General features: G+C 39.8%; 1 protein-coding gene across 1 annotated transcript; it reads right to left on the bottom strand.

The window, feature by feature from the left end:
* Positions 1-849: 849 nt before the first annotated feature.
* Positions 850-19,977, bottom strand: f5 (coagulation factor V). Its single transcript, XM_041950691.1, has 25 exons — positions 19,817-19,977; positions 19,276-19,358; positions 18,248-18,370; positions 17,480-17,692; positions 17,201-17,362; positions 13,920-14,141; positions 13,646-13,811; positions 12,542-12,722; positions 11,992-12,088; positions 11,657-11,862; positions 10,454-10,601; positions 10,091-10,303; positions 7,810-9,832; positions 7,513-7,681; positions 5,601-5,837; positions 4,996-5,212; positions 4,091-4,270; positions 3,768-3,884; positions 3,584-3,655; positions 3,383-3,468; positions 3,081-3,236; positions 2,828-2,972; positions 2,238-2,389; positions 1,687-1,869; positions 850-1,557 (listed from the first exon to the last, which is right to left on the bottom strand). The coding sequence occupies exons 1-25, from the start codon at positions 19,975-19,977 to the stop codon at positions 1,411-1,413; spliced, it is 5,859 nt and encodes a 1,952-aa protein (XP_041806625.1). The 3' UTR covers positions 850-1,410.
* Positions 19,978-20,092: the final 115 nt, after the last annotated feature.

Here is a 20,092-nt window from a genome sequence, read left to right as displayed (position 1 = left end):
AATCTTAAGGAAAACAAAAGTTGAGCTTAGCAGGTGACCAAACAATCCCAAATTATTTGCTTGTTTCTGAGCTTTGAACTGTATTGCACAGTGTTGATAAGAATGCATGATATAGTGGACAGGTCTGACGTGAGCAAGGAATCGGCTATGGCTGTGTCAGCTTGGTGTCACTTGTTTCTCAAGCATAAATTTTTGTTTTCCAAGATTGTGTCTGGAGTCTGAATGAGCGGCAGGGTGCTTTCATTTTTAAGACCTTCAGCTGGATAAACTCATGTTAAAATGTCTATGAACAAGACACTAATCTTCTGACCTCTGCAACAAAACAATAAAGTGTCATATTATTATTATGAACAGCATTTCCACAGTCAAATTACAGAGCTAGTTCTCCTCAGTATTCCCAAAGCCAGAGACAGCCAGTTGTCCAACAAAACTGTCTGTGAGTTAATGTCTCTCACAGATCAGGAGCATGCAGGACAGCCATGCTAAGACTTTCACACCTTTGGTGCCCATTTTAACATGATCAGCAAATGGATAAACATGCCATGTGCTTGCAGCTGCACATGTCTGTTGATTCTGGACGTCCTGCTTAATGATGGGCCTAGCTTCAGCAGAGGTGCTAAAAGTGACACCGTCAAGACACCATGAGAAAATATCAGTGACCACATACTCATACTTGGGAACAAGACTCTGCTAACAGAATCCATTAATTTATGTACTCATATTAAGGTGGACGCTGAAAAATAACAATGGCAATCATATTTATTAAAAAATAAATTTCATGCTTTCTACTTACATATTTACATTCATTTTCATTCATTTATGATCAACCAAATGGCATAAATGCTCCTAGTTTTCCAAAAAAAACATACAACTATTGACAAAAGAGTTAAGATTACTCATACTTACTGCACTTACCAATGAGTTTTGAAGATTTAACTGGGCATGTATTTGTATAATAAAACACTATAAACTATATAGTAAGACATTGATTTTTTTGCATCCTATTTGTTTTCAACATTCAAACCGGGCAAGAAAGAAACTGAAATTTTCCAGTGGCAGGAGTTCTCATTTATGTAACAGTTTAGTTTCACAAGCTGCATGACATTCAAGAAATGGCCTAAGTAATAAATGCACTATATGTATGTATGTGTTTGCTTTTACTTGCATGCAAAGAATTACATTTAGTATATTTACATTTGTAGCATCCTCAGTACATGACCATATGTGCGAAAGTGGATTTGGGCATAGACTACATGTGTGTTAAAGTGTTTTGCATGCATCTTTATTTGGATGTAGATGTGAATGGTGGCCCTGACCTGTCATCATTTGGTATGGATTTGTGTGTGTATGTGTGTGTGTGTGTGTGTGTGTGTGTGCATGCGTGTGTGTGAGTGTGTGTGTGTGTGTGCATCACTCAAAGTCACAGCCCAGCAGTTCTATTCTCATGGTGATGGAGCTCATCCAGCTATTGGGGAGGATTCGGATGAAGCGGGAGAATATAGGAGGGTAGATGTAGTTCTTCACATGGTCGTTGTTGTCTGTGTTTCCAACAAAAGTCTGGATTTGATGAGAGACATTGTTTAGAATAATTTCCCTACTGCTGTCAAGGAGAACTCCAGTTACCAGTGAACTGGTTAATGTAGCCTAAATAGTGTATAATTTCCACATGGTTTTGACACAGCTCACCTTGAAAGGGAGGCCCTCATCATCTGTGTAGTGGTTCCAGTGTATCCCATTGCTGCTGTACTGCAGAGTGTAGGAGATGACATACATCTCTTTCCCCAGAGACTTAGCTCCTTGTGTTATGATGCCTGTGATCTTTTTAATTTGGGGCAGCTCCACCTGAAGCCACTGGTTCATGTCATTATGCTGTGGAAGACAGGGCACGGAGAGTGAGTGAGTGAGAGAGAGAGAGAGAGAGAGAGAGAGAGAGAGAGAGAGAGAGAGAGAGGGAGAGAGAGAGAGAGAGAGACATAGAAAGAGATAGAGAGACAAAGAGAGGGAGAGAGAGAGACAGAGAGATGACTTGTAGATTGGTATGCATGCATTTATGAACTACTAAAGGAATTTGGATACTATACAATTCACACATTTTCAAGGATTTTGCCAGCTGCAGTTGTGTGCATACTGGTGGCAGATCCCTCAGGAACCGTGACATTCTGTGTATTCAAGCTGATGCTCAATAGAAATGTCAATGAATTAATTTTGACCTATCATGTCAGTATTATTATGTGTACCTCAGCCTGCCATGCATTAATGGTGCCTTGTCTGTTGAGGCGGGCAAGGGAGGGTCTCCAGGGTCCCGAGTACCAGCTGGAAGCTGTGGAGCTGGCTGTGATGTGATGGTCTTTTATCAGTCCGCTCTCCATCCCCAGAGGCACTGAGCAGCCTAATGCGGGAAATTAGAACTGTCACATTTACAGGCTCCTCAACTCTATGACACCTGAGTACACATTAATTTGGAGAAAGTATTTGTAAACCAGGAGAAATCATTTATCATCACAGTACCACCTATGGTCAGATTTGCAAATTGAAGTACTTTTTCTTGAGTTCATGGTCTATTTGCATCGCAAATACTGTATGGTGTAATGACAAAAAATGTATTGATGAGTTCCTTAAAAAAAACACAATTTCCATGTCCTTTCGAGAATCTATAGATAGATTTGCATATTTCACAGACTTGGAAATACAAAAAAAAAAAATGGGTGTGGCCTATATCAGGAGATGAAGCTGTATATAAGGAATACATGAATACAAAGTATTTTAAAATTTTTGTTGACTTGTTCTGGGGTGCCAATATCCACCTACACATTGAGTAAGATCTTACCATCAAGCTCACAGCCATAGAACTCCATGCGGACTGTAGCCTTGTTGTACCAGTTGATAGGGTGGAGCCTAACGAACCGTCCAACCAGAGGAGGAAAGAAGGTGTTTCTCTTTGCCTCATATGCTTCCTGGTTCCCAGTGAATACCTGGTGAAAGATGGAGTAACAGACAGAGAGAAATAAACAGGTGATCACACACTTGGCTCTTAGTTTGTGGCTGTTTGCATGATAAAGGAGGTGATTAAACTTCCCCACTTTTCTCAGGTCTCTGCTGTCGCCCTTATAGAAGATCCACTTCCGACGATCAGTGCTGTAGGAGATAGAGTATTTAACCACAAACTGGGATTGGAACAGCTGCCTGGCTCCCTGGGTGGCCACTTGGCTGATCACAACTGGCCTCTGGAAGTCAACCTATACAGGGGTAAGTCCACAAGTCGTAGATTGTATTCACATAGAAAGCAAGAGCAAGTATCAAAATCAAGTCACAGAGATACACGTACAAACAAACACACACACACACACACACACACAGTACTTATTACACCTGCTACACATACCTGGATCCAGCTGGCATTCTGCTGTGTGCTCCATGCATTGTATTTACCCTGATTGTTCAATCTGGCAAGATGAGGCTCCCAGTATCCTTCAAAGATGGAAATATTGTCATTCCTCCAGTGACTTATTTGTGTATAGAGCATTACTGCAATAGTGTATGTGTTGCCAAAACAAATAGTGCAGGCAGGAGGAAGTGTGACTACCTCTAGTATTGACTGCTGTAATCTGGTCATCTTTTACACTGCCTGACTGTAGACCCAATGGACGGTAGCAGTCTTGGAGTAGACATACAAGCAATATCTCAATATTAAAACACAACATGACAGTATTTCAGTGCAGTCAGAAAATAATACTGTAAACGCTGTACTGTGTTTTAAGTATTTGTACCATTATCTAGAACCAAAAAGAGAGTCTGCATGCCCTTCTGTTGGTTGAAACCAACTTCTGTCTCCAGCTGCCACAGGCCAGGTTTGGATGGATACATCTCCAGAGTAGCAAAGCTCCCTGCAATGACAGTTTGGTACAATAATTATGCTGAATCACACTGTTTCTGCTATGATGTTGACATCAAATAGTAGCAGCTATTCTCTGCTCTACAACTGTTCTGAGGTATCATCACTTCAGAAACTTGAAAGCACAAAAGCAGCAAAAAGTGTTGATGGTCTGCAGTCATTTAACAATTGAACAAATTAACAAATTAAATTGCTCACCAGGAAGTAGTGGGTAGACAGCCTGTCGGTAGCTGGTGGTCTTCTTGTGGAGGAAAGTCTGTCCATGGAAGTGGACACTCTGAAAGTCTCTGGGAGAACCCATGTTGATCAGGTGCCAGCACACAAGCTGGTTGGTGTACATCCTCAGGCCCTTCAAGTTGTATATAATGCCATTGATGGCTTGGGAACAACACACAAAAATTTTCAATCAGATGACTTTGTTTTTCTGTTCTGTAACTGGCAAATCATGAATACATGGAAGAAAAGGCATTGCAACTGATTCTGAAAGAGTGTGACGCTGTGTAACATGTGCATAAAACAGAATGTGATAATTGGCTAATCCTTTTTGACATATGCTTAATTGAAAACAGTACAAAGACAATATTTTGAATGCTTGACTTCATCAGCTTCATAGATTTATGTACACATATGCTTATTCTGAAGTTGATGCAACAACATGTTTCAAACAGGTTGGGACTGGAGCAACAAAAGAATGAAAGTTGTGGAATGCTTCAAAAACACCTGTTTGGAACATTCCACAGGTAAACAGGTTGGTTGGTAACAGGTGATAGTATCAACATTGGGTATGAAAGGGGCATCCTGGAAAGGCTCAGTCATGAACAAGCAAAGATGGAGAGAGATTTACCATTTTGTGAACACATGATTGTATGAAGGATATCACTACATGGGCTCAGGAACACTTAGTAAACATAATTTGTTTGCAAATGATTACATTCTGTTACTTGTTTTACATTGTATCCCATCTTTTTGGGAAGCAGGTTTTGTTATGAAGAGTGGATGTTCATTGTCTATGTAAATTAGCATGCTATATAATTCACTCAGTCAAAAGATTTTGGGTAGACGATCATTTAAACCAGGTTAGTTGAAGGTACATAATGCATTACTATGGAACTTGAGGTTCTCCTTGAAGTTGGGGTCCATAACTCTCCTTCGGTTTTTCCTCTGTATAATCTCACGGTTCTTCTCATAGTACCAGCTCTGCGACTCATCAAAGGTCATGAAAAGCAGTGCGAACTCCCTCATGTCTGTTAACTCTCTGTCCATGGTGCCCTCTCGGCACACCAGCAAAGGCCCAATCAAGCCCGAGTGCATATCCCTTTCCTAAGAGACAGAGCACACACTAGGGTTAAAACAAGTTTTTAAAAATGTGAATACATTCCATTGTGCTCAACCCAAACACATAGTTTAATGTTTCACATTGGTTTTATCTTAATGTCAAGCCCATATGTGTAAAATACAGTATGTATGTGATACAGTATCTTTTAAATTATTTGATAGCATAAGATTGTTAGAAAAGTGACACAGTTTGTGTTACTTTAAGACCATTTATCTGTGTCCAACAGTGTTTTTTGTGCTGCAATTAAGTGGTCCACAGTCAGATCCTCAAATTCTTCATACTTTGCTTTAATATGTTTTTGTAATTATAAACTGGTAATATAAATTAAGTAAATATTTATTTTCAAGTTTTTTTTATGCACCAATTACTCACAGGATTAACACCTGAATAGTAGGCCCAGGTACGACAGTGAGACTCATCTGGCTTTGGCCCAACCATAGAATGCACCTTCCATATATATGTGAAGGTAGTACCGGGTTGAACCTCATTGTCATATTTATACCAGTACTTAGAACCATCTTCATAAGACAGACCCTCTGTCTGCTTGGTATAGGAAACGCCATTTGGGTGTAAGGAGTATGGGCGGTTGGCGTTGTTCCTGAACACCACCTACAGGACAAAAAGACATTCAGTTTAGTTATGGCTTTAAAGGAATAGCTAGATATTTTGGAAATGCCTAACATTTTGGAGGTCATTTCTAAGTGCTTCCAAACGGCAACTGAACTTGCTTGTGGTTTTCCAGTTATCCAAGAGGCTTCTTCAGTTCTAACTGACTGGTGGGAAGTGTCAGGTATTTATCAACCTCACCCGGATCACATATGTACCCTACTAAATCTCTGCCTGACAACCACCTATTTTCAGTACAACCACGACTTCTACAGACAGAAGCATGGCTGTGCCATGGGGTCTCCGGTCTCTCCAATAGTAGCCAATCTCTATATGGAGGAAGTGGAGAGCAGAGCCCTGATCTCCTTCACAGGAACTGGTTTAGGTACGTGGATGGCACCTGGGTCAAAATTAGAGCACAGGAAGTGGAAGCTGAATGAAGTGGACAACAACAAAAAGTTAACTCGGGAGGATGTTAAAGGAAACAATCTGACCTTTCTGGATTGCACAGTGTGCATAGTACACAGAAGCCTCAACATCAAAATATACAGAAAACCTACACACACAGATCAGTATTTGTTCTTTGCTTCTCACCATCCATTGGAGCATAAGCTGGAGGTTATCAGAACCCTACACCATCAAGCTCAGAACGTGCCCAGAAGGACAGACAGCAAGGATAAGGAGCAAAAACACATCAGGCAAGCACTTAGAATGTGTGGTTACCCAAAGTGAGCCTTCATCAAGAAAGCAAAACAAACCAGAACTGAAAGAGTAGAAAAGGACCATAAACGGAACAATATTGTTATACCATACATTGCAGGAATATCTGAAAAACTCTGAGGCATACATTTCTCCACCCTAAGGACAAAACATCCAGGCACAAACAGACCAATGTGGTGCAGCAGTGCAATGCAGCAAGGCGTGCACAGACTTGTATATTGGAAACAAAACAACCACCACACAAACGCATGGCACAACACAGGAGAGCCAACACCTCGGGTCAAGACTCAGCTGTCCACCTACATCTGAAGGACCAGAGACACTCATTTGAGGACAGTAATGTGCATATTTTGTCCAGGGAAGAAAAATGGTTTGAAGGGGAGTAAAGAGGCTATCCATGTCAAACTGGAAAGACCATCACCGAACCAAAGGGGTGGTCTATGACACCACTTAGCATCCCCATACAATGCTGTACCCAGACCCCACCCCAACAACTCAACAACCATTCACGCAAGGACTTATTTGGCCCTGATGAGTCATATGATGACCCCCCCCGTTCACACCAGGACCCCCATATTGTCGTCCAATATTGACTTATTAACACCATGGCTCATTTGACCTTAACGACTCACATGATAGCTAGGCAGGTCTATGATCCTGCAAGAGGATAAATACCTGAGACTTTCCACCAGTCAGTTAGAAATGAAGAAGCCTCTGGGATGAGAGGTGGAACGTTGCCTTTTGGAAGCACTTAGAAGTACCATGACCTGGATGAATAAGAATCTTCACAGACATTTTGGAGGTCAGTTAGCTTAGTTTAGCACAAAGAGGAAAGGGAAAACCCCGTGCCCCCAGTAGGAAGTTACTGTGCCCAGCCAAGAAATAGTCCCTAACTAACCCCAGATGAATTGCAATTTTTACAGTTTGAAGCTGATACAGCTGATGTTGACATTCTTACCATGATGCTTTGTCCAACTTCTGCCTTGATGACAGGTCCCAGGATGCCTAGATGCTCATCTATTTCTCCACGGATTTCAGGTGTGCTGAAACTACTGTCCATGTAACTACGGAAAACCACCTTGGTGAACTTAGTTTCTCGACTCTTTTGTTGCGACTTGTCTTGCCTCCTGTGGGATAACAGGATCTTAATTCAGCTTTGCATGTGTATAGATGAGTACTATAATACTGCACACTTTACAAGTAAATATTAATAGTCATGTCTTTTCAAATGTCTTGCTGCTATCACTGAGCTTACCTCTGTCCATAGCCAGCAAAGTCCCACTCAACCTCTTCTGCAGCAATGAAATGAATCTTGACATTTGGGCCTGAGAATTTTAAGTAGTATTTAGTCGTCTCATCCACGCTGAAATTCTTGATGTCTTCACGACTGCTGTAGGGGTCTTTGTACATCACATATTCATATTCATCATCTTTCACATTTTGCTCATCCAGACCTAGATGATCTGGTTCATCCCCAGGAACATATAGCTCATAGTCACTGAAATCGGGTCGGGGCACACCAATGACCACAGGCATGTTAATGAGCTCCTCCTCATCAGAAACAGGTTGTGGGGCAAGGGGTCGTGACCCACGCGGGGTCATGCCTGGATTGAATCCACGAGGAGAGAATGGTAAGCCACTCCTGGCCTGAGCCTTGTAATCCTTCCTCTTCTTTGTTTTCATGCCTTGGCCCTTCTGGGGTCTCTGCCGTAGGCTCACCTTCCTGATCTTTTTAGGAGTTGGTGTTGTTTGAGGGGTCTCTTTCTCAAAATATTTCTTCATGTAATCAGGAATCTCCATTGGTACCCTTTGGTGAGCTTCTTCGTAAGTCCAGTTGTGCCCTTGTATTTGGACGGAGGTGGTTTTAATAAAATCTGTATTGTTTTCTTTTAGGTAGATAAACACTTCTTCACTGCTGTCTGAGGCACTTAGCTCGCCAGAATTATTCTCTCTTACTGCATCGCTGGAGAGGGACAGGTTCCCTGAAACCATAGTGTCATTGGAAAAACTTAGCACAGAAGATGTGTGGTTCAACTTGGCATGAAGAGCCGTGACATTCTCTGTACTCTCTAAACTAATCTCCCCTGATGAATTTGATATGGACTTAGTCACTGTGACATTCGGTAATGGCCCTGCTTCGAAGAAAATATGCGTTATGTTTTCAAGGCTGGAATTGGTTGGATATGTCACAATTTCAGAGGAATTCTTTTGAAGTCTATACTCTGCTGGCTCTGCTGTGGTGTTTAGGAAGTTGCTGTCACTGGTGTTGTTGTCTGTGCTCTCCACCTCCAACTCAAAGATGGTCAAATTGCATCTGTTTGTGGTGCTGATGCCACCCTTTCCAACATCAGCCACTGGAATGCACAATGAATGGTTTGTTTCATCTACTGACACGTCAACGTGGTTAGTTGCTGTGTTATTCTCATCCTTCTCTTTTGTGCTATGGGACAGAGAGGTGACATTGCCCTCTGGTGTACTGTGGAGATTATTGGTGCTCAAATTGGATAGAGGAGAGTAAAAGAACACATCCCCTCTGGTGAGTCTCTCCTCAGAGCCTTCTGCCAAGTTTCTGTCCACAGAAGTCTGGTTATCACCAGTCAGTGTTACATTCATTCTTTCAGTCTCCAAGAGGGAACTGGAATTTCCTTGTAATGTTGCAGTAAAATTGGTAATTTGTTTGGATACATTTCCAACCACTGATAATGCCGTTGTATTATGAACTATTGCTGTTGTTGATGGCATACTACTGTTCTGCATATGTATTGAATTATCTCTGATGCTTTGTGTTTGAAGATTAACTGCTGTAAGGTTTAGTGTATCTGCCTCTTTCAAATTTGGGAATAATGTCTCATTTAGTGCATTTGATTTTGGAATAGAGGTCTCAATTTTCCCCTTTTCATCTGTGAAATTAAGGGACATATCTGTGTCTTTCTCAAGCACATCAATAGCATCATAGTCGAGGAAAGAGAGGTCCAGCTCCTCCACATCGGAGATACTAGACTGGTTTTTCAGCGATCTGAGACCTAATTCCTCTGCAAACATTTCTGTGTAAATATCTATTTCTGCTGGTGCTTCTTTCACAGGTTCAGGCTTCTCTTCTTCCTTCTTGATTTCATCCAAGCTCAGAGGATTCCACACAGTAAATTCTTTGTGTAATGCTGGATCTTCATCGTCACTGTACTCATATTCATAGTCACGATAGCACTCAACATCTTGAAACTTTACACGCATTCCCTTGGTTGTCTCATGGGAATTTAGGGAGGACAGAAGCCAGACACCTGGTTCAAGAGAGACACACAAAAAATATCCATGAAAGACCTTTGAAAAACTAAGCAGCTGCCACTTTTAGCATAACTCATCAATAATTTCTGGACTTATACATACTTAATATCACCCAGTCTGATATACGTACATGGAGCATATTGTGTTTCTGTTGTCATACTATTTTCTCAAATTTAAAGTATCCATACAGATCAAATATTTGGATACACAATACACAATTTGACATTAAAAAGGTATTGTAAACCCTGACTGACCAATGTTGTCCATGTTCATATTGATGGTCTCTCCAGTCATGGGGTAGAGGCTGAGAAAGTCCTCTGTTCGCTCATTCAGCTCAAAGGTATGGCCGTAGAATGTCGCTGTTTGGATGTACTCCTGTGCTCCAATGCTGGACACGTGCCATGTTACAACCTCACCATTGCAGAAGCCCAAGAGAGGGCCACTCTCAAACACATAACCATTAATTGCTGTAAGGAAATTTACATAAAAAATTAGCCATCTGAAAGGCAGCTGAAGGCTATGTCGGTAGATGTATGAACAAATAATGGAGGGAACATATCATATCTTTTAGGATAAGCTGGATTTATTAGCATCAGTCTGATTATGGCAAAACTTACTGTGCATGACATTGGACTTATAAAAGTCTGGGTCTGCCTTGTTGACTTTGGATCGATCACAATATTGGCGAATGTTGTATTCCAGGTACCAGCTCTTGTTCTCATCGAACACAGCAAACATGGCATGCTGCTCCTTGTCTGATTTCAGCTGTAAAAACAAAACCTCTATTCATTTTAAAATATCTCACCATAACAGTATGTTTTCAAATATCTGAAATTGAGTTGTCATTTTAAATGTGTACTTTTATTAGAGTAATGTCAATAGTTTAACAAATGTTACATGTCTGTGTAATACAACATCAGTGTAGCTAGTTAACTTTTATTTTATTGTCTTATATAGGGTAACAAAACCATTAAAGGTCAATCATAAAAAAAACACAAGACATATTTAATTACCACAAAACTTACCAGTAAACATCAATTCTGACTTCATATGTTAATGTACAAACGCAACAATAAAGTTTTTCAATGTTCATCACATCAACCTCAAGCCCAAAAGAGAAAGGATAAAAACACTATTACTGCACAAATTTCAACATTGAATTTGTCAAAGTCATCTCTCAGAAATTCATCAATAGCTATTTAACAATGTAAATAACCAACTCACTCTTTGTGGATTTTTAATGTTGAAAAATCATGAGCCTTATTCGCTTAAGACAGAATAAGGGCTTACAGCCATGTTAGGAGCTCTGAGAGGTTGTGTAGCTAATACACTCACAATGACAATGCAAACATATTGATGTTAGGCAGTTCTAATATTTACCATGTTCATAATTCTTAGATTAACACTAAATTAACTAAATTAATACTAAACACAAAGCACAGCTGAGGTTAATGTGAATGTCATTAGTTTTGCAGGCATTTTGCTAAATAAAGGACTGGAAAAATTACAATTTCGACCTGATGGTGGCAGTAGATGAAAAGTCAAGGGGCCATCAAAGAATTTACAAATCATTCTGAGAGGAACATAAATTTCTGTACCAAATTTCACAGCAATACGATCAATAATTGGACATTAAAAAACACAAACTTGAATCAAGTGGTGGTGCAAGAGGATGTATGCATGAAATCCATTTAATAAATGCTGCGATATTTCAGACAGGACCAAATTGGTGGATCAGCTGATGGATGGACAGACAGACGTTGCCATTTCTATAAGCCATGCTGCTAACATGGCTACAAATGAATGTAGAATCTTTTTACCTGCACATTCCTGACATTGAGGGACTGACTCTTGCAGATGAGGATCGGTCCGATCAGTCCTGAGGCAATGTCACGTGGTGTGTCCACTGCACTATGGTACACTCGTGTCAGACATCGAGAGTCTCCATCCAAAGGCTCATCCTCTTCAACTACTCTCCATATGTAGGTGTATGTCTCACCTGGCTGAACACCATGAGACTGGTTGCCTGGCAACAACATTGAGATACACATCATTGATTTTATTGTAATTACTTTATACAATCAAAGCAGACTTGATAGTCTGCTATGCTCAAGTGTTCAATCAGTTTGTTTTCAGTGAGGAGAGATTTTCGTACCTCCTGCTGGGTAGTTGACTCCCTCTTCCGACTTCTCTATTGTCAGTCCATGTGGATAGATGCTGTAGGGCCTGGAAGCCATGTTCTTAAAAACAATCTGTAAAAGGACACAAGGATGTATGAGGACATGCAGTCTGTAGATGACAAATGCCTGGTGACCTGAATCCGAGTATTCAAAGTATTGCAGTGACCATGACTTGTGAGATGGCTCTGTGCCCACAGTCACTGATTGGAAATACAACTGACTATGAGGTTAAAGTGCTTACTTTAATCATTAATTTGATAGTGTTTATAACCACGGCAGTTGAACAGTGTAGGAACTGTAGACCATTTTCTTACATAGTTCTTCTCAATTCCCTCAAATAACCTTGAACTGAGTTTGAGTGTGCTGGAACACAGAGACAAAACAATACTTTCTGACTGTACCGTGTTTCATAGGCATAGCCTTATAATGAAAGTGAACAACATTGTATTTATCTTCTAATTGTTCTGTTTTCAAATCATTCAATATACTATATAGTGGATTGATTTTAATTGAATATGATCTCACCTTGATAACATCTCTGATCTGCGCTCTGATCACTGGGCCCAAGATCCCAAGCTCATTTTTCCTTTGCTTGGTCTCTAACCTTTCAATGAATGACTCATTTTTGTACAGCGTGTAGACTGCCTTCTTGTACTTTCCACCTATACGTGTTGATGACTGTCTCAGATACTGGAACTTGAAGTCCCTACACAAAAAATGTTTTATTAAATTTTGAGACATTGATATAACTTCCATAAACAAAACCATTTAACCCCTTGACGCCTGAATTTATTTAGAATTATATATAAAAAAATAATTCTTTGAGTTTTTGCTTTCAAATTGATCCTAAATTAAGAGGAGTTTGTTAATTTTTCTGTAGCACATACAATAGATATAAATTTAGGTATGATGCAAATTAGCGACAACAGGCGTAAATGCTTGCATTTAACGCCTGTTATCGCTAATTTGCATTAAAATACTTTTTTTTCAAAATTCATAAATGTGCATCATAAAAGCCACAAAATTGGCTTACAACCATTACATTACAACACAACGGATGTTGTTTTCACTTTGACCGGTCCGACGTGAAACCAGTGCTTGCAAAAGGTTCCTAGGTGTGTGTTGAATATGCACAAACCGGCTCTAGAGGAATGAATGAGCGATTCTGATGCAATGTGGATTAAAGCAGTATGATGTGAATTCACGACAATCGGCGTAAAGGGGTTAAAACACTGATGCCGCACTGCTTCAACACTGCACTTCAAGCTGTGTGGTACCTGTGATATTAATGGTCCATGCAAAACTGTTCTTCCAGCTCAAGTAGAACTTAACAAATTGAAGGATTCTCTTAATGGACACAAGAGAGTTAAAATTGAAAATAATTCCTAATATCTTCTCAGCAAAGCAAAAGCAGCAGAACTATCATCATCTCTTTTGACAGTAAACAGAGCAATGTATATCAGGTCATTTGAAATGCTATATTGGTGAATCAAAATGCTACAGTAGCACCTTAAATTAGTTATAAACACAAAGGATATATTTAGCATCGGAGGGATGCCTGATTACTTCGTATGCACAGCTTTAAAAATGCTATCAAACATACAAAATATGTCTATAAATGCTGCTTACTCGTCAATATGTTCATGCATGTTAGGTGCATAGTCCCAGACGATTTCCTCAGCAGCAATATAGTATTTCCACTCCCTGCTGTGTCGTTTTTGTTCAATGGTCATCCTTCGGCGGGGTGCTTCGAAGCCATCACACTTTTTCACATCCACAAAACCATGCATGCCGGCTGCAATGGCAGAAACATTTTTTCTTGTAAATTTAGTTACGTTGGTAAAAAGTATTCATGAACAGTGGATGATGGATCGATTCATCTCATGTGTAGAGAAACACTTACTTTCCATGTGCTTGATGGTGTGTGAGGAGAGTAGCCAGCGGCCTTTGTGGAGAGCCACCATGGTGGCAGTGGTAGAGGAGCCACTGATCAGGCCTACTGATGACACTTTATGCCCATTATGCTGCAGCACCTGCCCATTCATATGCACTGAGAATACCTCAGGCTCTGAGCTCATACCTACAAGATGCAGGCTCACAGAGGCATGGGCACACAGACTGACATCTGGAAAGAAAGGAGGAGACTGTTGGTCAGTTTGTGTATTTTATCTTTCAATAGATTTCTTTATGCAAGCCATCTGGTGAATTTCTTTTCACTGACTGTACACAACACACATAGAAGCAGTGGTGGAGGAAGTAGTCAGATATTTCATTTAAGTGAAAGTAGTGCACTGCAACTGTAAACTAATACATCACTAGTAAAACTGCTGTGTTCCAAAGTAAAAAGTAAGGAAGTATTGCCATTAAACAGGGAGTATCATGTGTAAAGTTTCATTGCAAAGACTGGTCCTGTTCAAGTTTTATACAAACATAAGGGACAAGTTGGAGGCAAATATTGCCATTATTATATTCCCAATGTTTTTTATATCACTACACCTCAGACTGGGTTTTTCCATTTAAACTGTGGGTACTGAAACAATTACTTGATTAGACACGGATCATCCTTTACAAATCCTTTTCTACCTATATGCTGATTATGGTACAAAGACAGGATATTTAATGTTTTAACTGATAAACTATATTCTATTTTGTACAAGTTGGGACAGGGGCAACAAAAGACTGTGAAAGTTGTGGAATGCTCCAAAAACACCTGTTTGGAACATTCCACAGGTAAACAGGTTGATTGGTAACAGCAGGTGATAGTATCATCATTAGATATGAAAGGGGCATCCTCAAAAGGCTCAGTGGTTCACAAGCAAGGATGGAGGGAGGTTCACCACTTTGTGAAAAAACTGCAGCCCAACAGTTGAAGAACGTTTCTCAACACAATTATACGATTATACGATATACGAAGTATGATTTATATTTCATAATGTCATCAAAGGTTTCAGAGAATCCATATCTATGGGCAAGGGGTTAGGCTGAAAACCAACACTGAATGCCTGTGACCTTTGATCCTTCAGGCAGCACTGCATTTAAAACCAACATGATAGTATAAAGGATATTACTACATGTGGTCAGGAACACTTTTTGTTGGTATTGTGTCAGTATTGGCATTGTCAGTAAAAATATTAAATCTGGACTGATGAGGCCACATTTCAATTTGATGTTAAAGAGGAAAGGGACCATTCAGATTGCTACCAGCACAAAGTTCAAAAGCCAGCATCTAGACAACGTCTTTTTAGTGACATCCCTGTGAGTTATTGTTCAGTCCTTTGTGCTTTTTTCCTATGTAAGTACATTGAGTACAATGTTTAAACTGGAGTCAAATTACTTGTATGTCCCACATACTTGGCCAATAAAGCTGATTCTGATTCTGCACCTGTTACAACAATGTGTCCTTGAAGTAAAAGAGTGCGAATAAGAGACTGGCTTGCTTGTAACCCAGACCTGTCTCCCATTGAAAATGTATGGTGTATTATGAATGACAAAACACAACAACAGAGACCCTGGACTGTTGAGCAACTGAAGTCAAACATCAAGCAAAGCACTTTCAAAAACAATTAGTGTCTTCAGTTTTCATTTGCTTGCAAGTTGTCTAGGTGTTGTTAAAAGATGATGTAACCTTGTGGTAAATATGCCCCTGTCCCATCTTTTTTGGATCATATATTATAGACATCAAATTTTGAATGAGTATATAAACTACAAATTTTTTATTGACCCTGACAATAGGTCAACATTATTGTTATGGTGACTTGCAGTTATATACTTTCCACACTGGTTTAGAACAGAGGTTTGACTGTTAACAGTGATATAATGTATATTTTAATGTTTTAGGTTCAGATGGTGAAATAGTAACTTCAACAACTCTCTACAGCAGGGGTGTCCAAACTACGGCCCAGAAATTACGGCAAGAAATTTCAATACGGCAAGAAATTTTATAAAGAGAATAGAAAATGGCCCGCGCTTTAAACTTTTGCCTGAGTGTATTGCACTTCTTAGTTTTAACACCAGGGGGAGCTACTGTTAAACGAGGCAGCTGCCCCACCAAAAAAAGACAATCACAGAACAAAAAATTTACCCCAGGTTACCAAAGATGGCAGAACCGAAGAAATGCTAGGTAGAAGGCTCAAGGCAGCATCACTGCTCCCACTTTAGCTGAGTTAAAAATATTTTGCACAGTATCTGTGTGTGTACTGGTATGCAGGTACACGTGTGACAAATATCAATAATGCTGCATCAGTTCTGTCACTACTCCGCTTTTGCCCACCACTTTCTTCTATGAGTGTTTCTTGTTAATACACAGAGTACACATCTGTGCAAAATCAGCTGATTTCACCTGATGCAGATTCAATCGCTCCTTGATCAAAGTGACATTTGTCCGGATTTTTGGCCTAAGTGGCATCGGATCAGCACCGCAGCTGGATGGTCAGGCCTCGACCGATTTAAATACCCCAATAACCGACTAAAATTCTATGAACTCCTGCTATTAAGTCCAATTCAGTCTGTTACTTTTGATAACAGTTTCTAACAAATATTAATAGGTGTGTTAATAGGCCTAATAAGTTAAACAACAAGCTTGAAATATGCCCATCCCATTTTCCCCTTTATTGTTCTTTTTCTGTATGGTGGGGGATCACCATCCTGAGGCTAATCTGAGGCTGCTGTTCTGAGAATGAGCTGCCAACCCTTTTTCTGAACAAATCAATAAAAATAAATTTATGGACAATATAGCATATTGACCAACTGTGAATTGATTTTTCTAACTTTAATACACTAAAGATGAGACTACCTCAACTCTAGTGAGTTCTATATTTTTCTATATTCTATCCTATATTTTTCTGTATGTGGCCCTCAGTGAAAAAAGCTTGGACACCCCTGCGCTACAGCAATTGGGTAGTTAAATCTACGACAGAATAAGAATTTGTCCTGATTTTACATGTTCTGTATGGAAATCATTATCTGCAGAGCACCTAGTAAGTGTCAAATAACATGAAGTACAAAGAACATGTAGTTGATAAAAGTCAAAAAAAACAAAAAAACTTTTCAAGTACCACTAAGTCGTCTGCATTTCAAGTAGAAAAATCACCAAGGACACCTGAACTGATAATGGCTCTAGCCATTTAGGCCACTGCCTAACTCTCTAATTCCATGAGTGGCAAAATTTCTGTTGGACAGACTTACCAGGGAGCGATCCTTCTGTGAATCCGTTGATGGTGTATTTGACATGGTTATCTGAAGCATGGCTGTCTGGTTTGTACTTGCTCTCTTTCTCATCAAAAACCCCAAAAAGGAACACATACTCCTGATCAACAGCGACCTGTTTTCCCGACTCATTCAGACTGCCTGTAGAGAGAGAGACAGAGAAAAGTGAGAGAGACCAAGTCATTCAGATGCAGTTGCAACTGATATTTTGTGATTTTCCCATCAGGCATAAATGAGAACACACATTTTACTACTCACCAGGCTTGCAGATGAGTAAAGTACCAATGAGGCCAGAGTTGTAGTCCTCGACAACATTTTGGTGGGAGATATAGGTGTAGGTGAGACAGGTAGGGTCATTTGGCTGTGGAGAAACTTCTGATGTCACCTCCCAGTAGTAAACATGTTCACTGTTAGGCAGCACTATGTCATCCTCTTTCTCTTTCTGTGATGTGTTGTCAAAGTAGTTGGCTCCTGCAAAAAACGAAGGCATTCAGTTTAAAATGAAAAACCACTGGAATTAATGAAATGCCAATACCAAACACGGGTCTGAGGACATCATTGGCTTTCCATACAAAATTTGTTGACATTCCAGTTTAGTCCTAAGAATAATGAAGGCTTAATTAAGACTTCCCTGCAAGTTGTTCTTTCATTTTGAATTCCCCTGCACTCTGACTTTTGCATTCAGAGTGAATTAAGGAGCGCTTAGTATCAGTTTCCTACATCCACAGAGGCACTAATGTCTTCTTATATCTAATGAACATAGACAGTGATTTCCTAAGGCTGAGCAATGCTTCCTGTTGGACTTCAGTACCGTCTACTTTGACAATCTCCCTGCCCTGGTTAATATTTTAGAAAAAGACAAACAAAGTTGTTTGTTGTGTTGGCCAATGCTGTGTAATTATTAGAGTGAGTAACATCATGAGCAGCCACAATGATTCTAACAAATAGCATTGTAGAGTGTCTCTGGTGTCTTCAAATTCGCCACAGCTGCCAGAGTCATCTGCAGCTGGACTAATAGGCACTCACCCTCTGACTGCTTCCCATAGGCAACTCCATGTGGATGGATGCTATACAGTCCATTTGCCATGTTTCTGAAAGTGACTACAATCGTCTCTCCCTCTTCTGCCCTTAGTGTGGGTCCAAGTAGGCCTGCAGAGAGAAAGAGACACACTTAAATTTATTTGGAATCCCCCCCATGCCTGACTCATCTTGACAGATCAGAACAGGTAACATCATACTGACTCATCACTGTTTTCCTGTGTTATTGTTGGTGATTTGATGACTGTCATTGAGCAGCAAATGTAATTTCAACATCGTCCCACATATTGCAGTGTACACTAATGGAATAGGTATAATATATATTTAGTCTTTCTGGTACTGCCATATAAATATTTCTAGAAAGAAATGAATATGTGATTGTGATTTCTTAAGAACATCTTTGGAAGTAATTACAGGGAAAATGGCGATACCATTCAACTGGAACAGTTGTTAAGTATCTGCTGATTTATTAGCAGTTAAAAGGAAATGAGACAGTGGTTATTCAAGTTACAAACAATTCTTTCTAAGAAATATAATTCATTAACTAACTTCATAAAGACTTGTACCATGAGCCTCCAGAAAAGCTTCAATACTCCTTAGCATGCTGTGACATCAGTGTGTGAGTGTGTATTGCTCCTGATGAGTAGGTGGCACTTTGTACACATTGTGAACCCTTGTGTCCTGCACAGAAAACATCTGTATGTTTTGTTTCTACACTCATTTATTCAGGTTTGTCCTTCAGTTTTTTACTCATCTGTATAATCTGTCTCGTGTCTGTTATTTTGTGTTATTTCCATTTACAAACTGGAATAAATCAGCAGGTACTCACTAATTATACAAGCTGAACACATCTTAGTTGTACCTCTAATTAGTACCAAAATACATAGTTCTTTTTAGGAAACATTCAAGAAACATTTTTGGAATACACATGTCTATCTAGGTGGAACGTGGATTTGGAGACAGAATGAGCGTTTCTGAGAAATTAGACAGTCATGTAAACCATACACAAACTTTACCTAACCAGGAGGGATGAGTCTTAGCCTGTCTGAAGTCTTTCTCATATTCCCGAAAGACCACTTTCTTATAGGTTGGACCAAGCCTAAGGAATGTGAGGAAAACACAAAACATGAATCACACACAAGAAAAACACATGTCCCACACACCACACTGTATATCAACAGATTGGAAATATGAAGTCACAAGTTTCCTTAGATGTTGTAACTACTGTATGTGACCCAATATGGGTTTTAATGTATGTGTGTGTGTGTGTGTGTGTGTGTGTGTGTGTGTGAGGGAGGCTGTCAAAAAAATTAAACAAGGACAGACTGGACTGTTTTTACGAGGCTCAACCAACTTCAATAAAAGACTGCTAAACGGGACTTCTCGGATGAGCATGTTAGAATTCAAATGAATAATAATGATGAGACCACAGTAAAATATAAGACAGCAAGTTTGCCCAATACTATATGAATCTTATAATACAATAAAATATAATCTTCAGCAACTGCTGCATATCTTAATATCTTAATATTTAAAATTCTCCAACCAATATCTTACCTGTGTGTGTCATTCCCAGAGTAGTTCCAGTCTATCTCAACAGCTGCAATGTAATAGTGTCTCTCCCTGGGTTGATGCTGGTCTGCTTTGATGTGGAGGACAGTCAGAAGAACCAAGAAAGGCAGGAGACACCAGGCTCCAGCCCAGGCACAGAGCTTCATATTTGGGATCTACCCTATAGGTGTGACCAGTCTGTTCCACAAATGAAGAAGCTGTGATCTGACAGAGATGGCCGCTCTGTGCTTTATCTGTGGCTGACACACAAACACAAACACA

The sequence above is a fragment of the Chelmon rostratus genome, chromosome 13 (genome assembly GCF_017976325.1).
Source record: "Chelmon rostratus isolate fCheRos1 chromosome 13, fCheRos1.pri, whole genome shotgun sequence".
Classification (NCBI taxonomy): Eukaryota; Metazoa; Chordata; class Actinopteri; order Chaetodontiformes; family Chaetodontidae; genus Chelmon; species Chelmon rostratus.
Note: the sequence above shows the minus strand (reverse complement) of the source record. Positions and strands in the feature narration are given on the sequence as shown.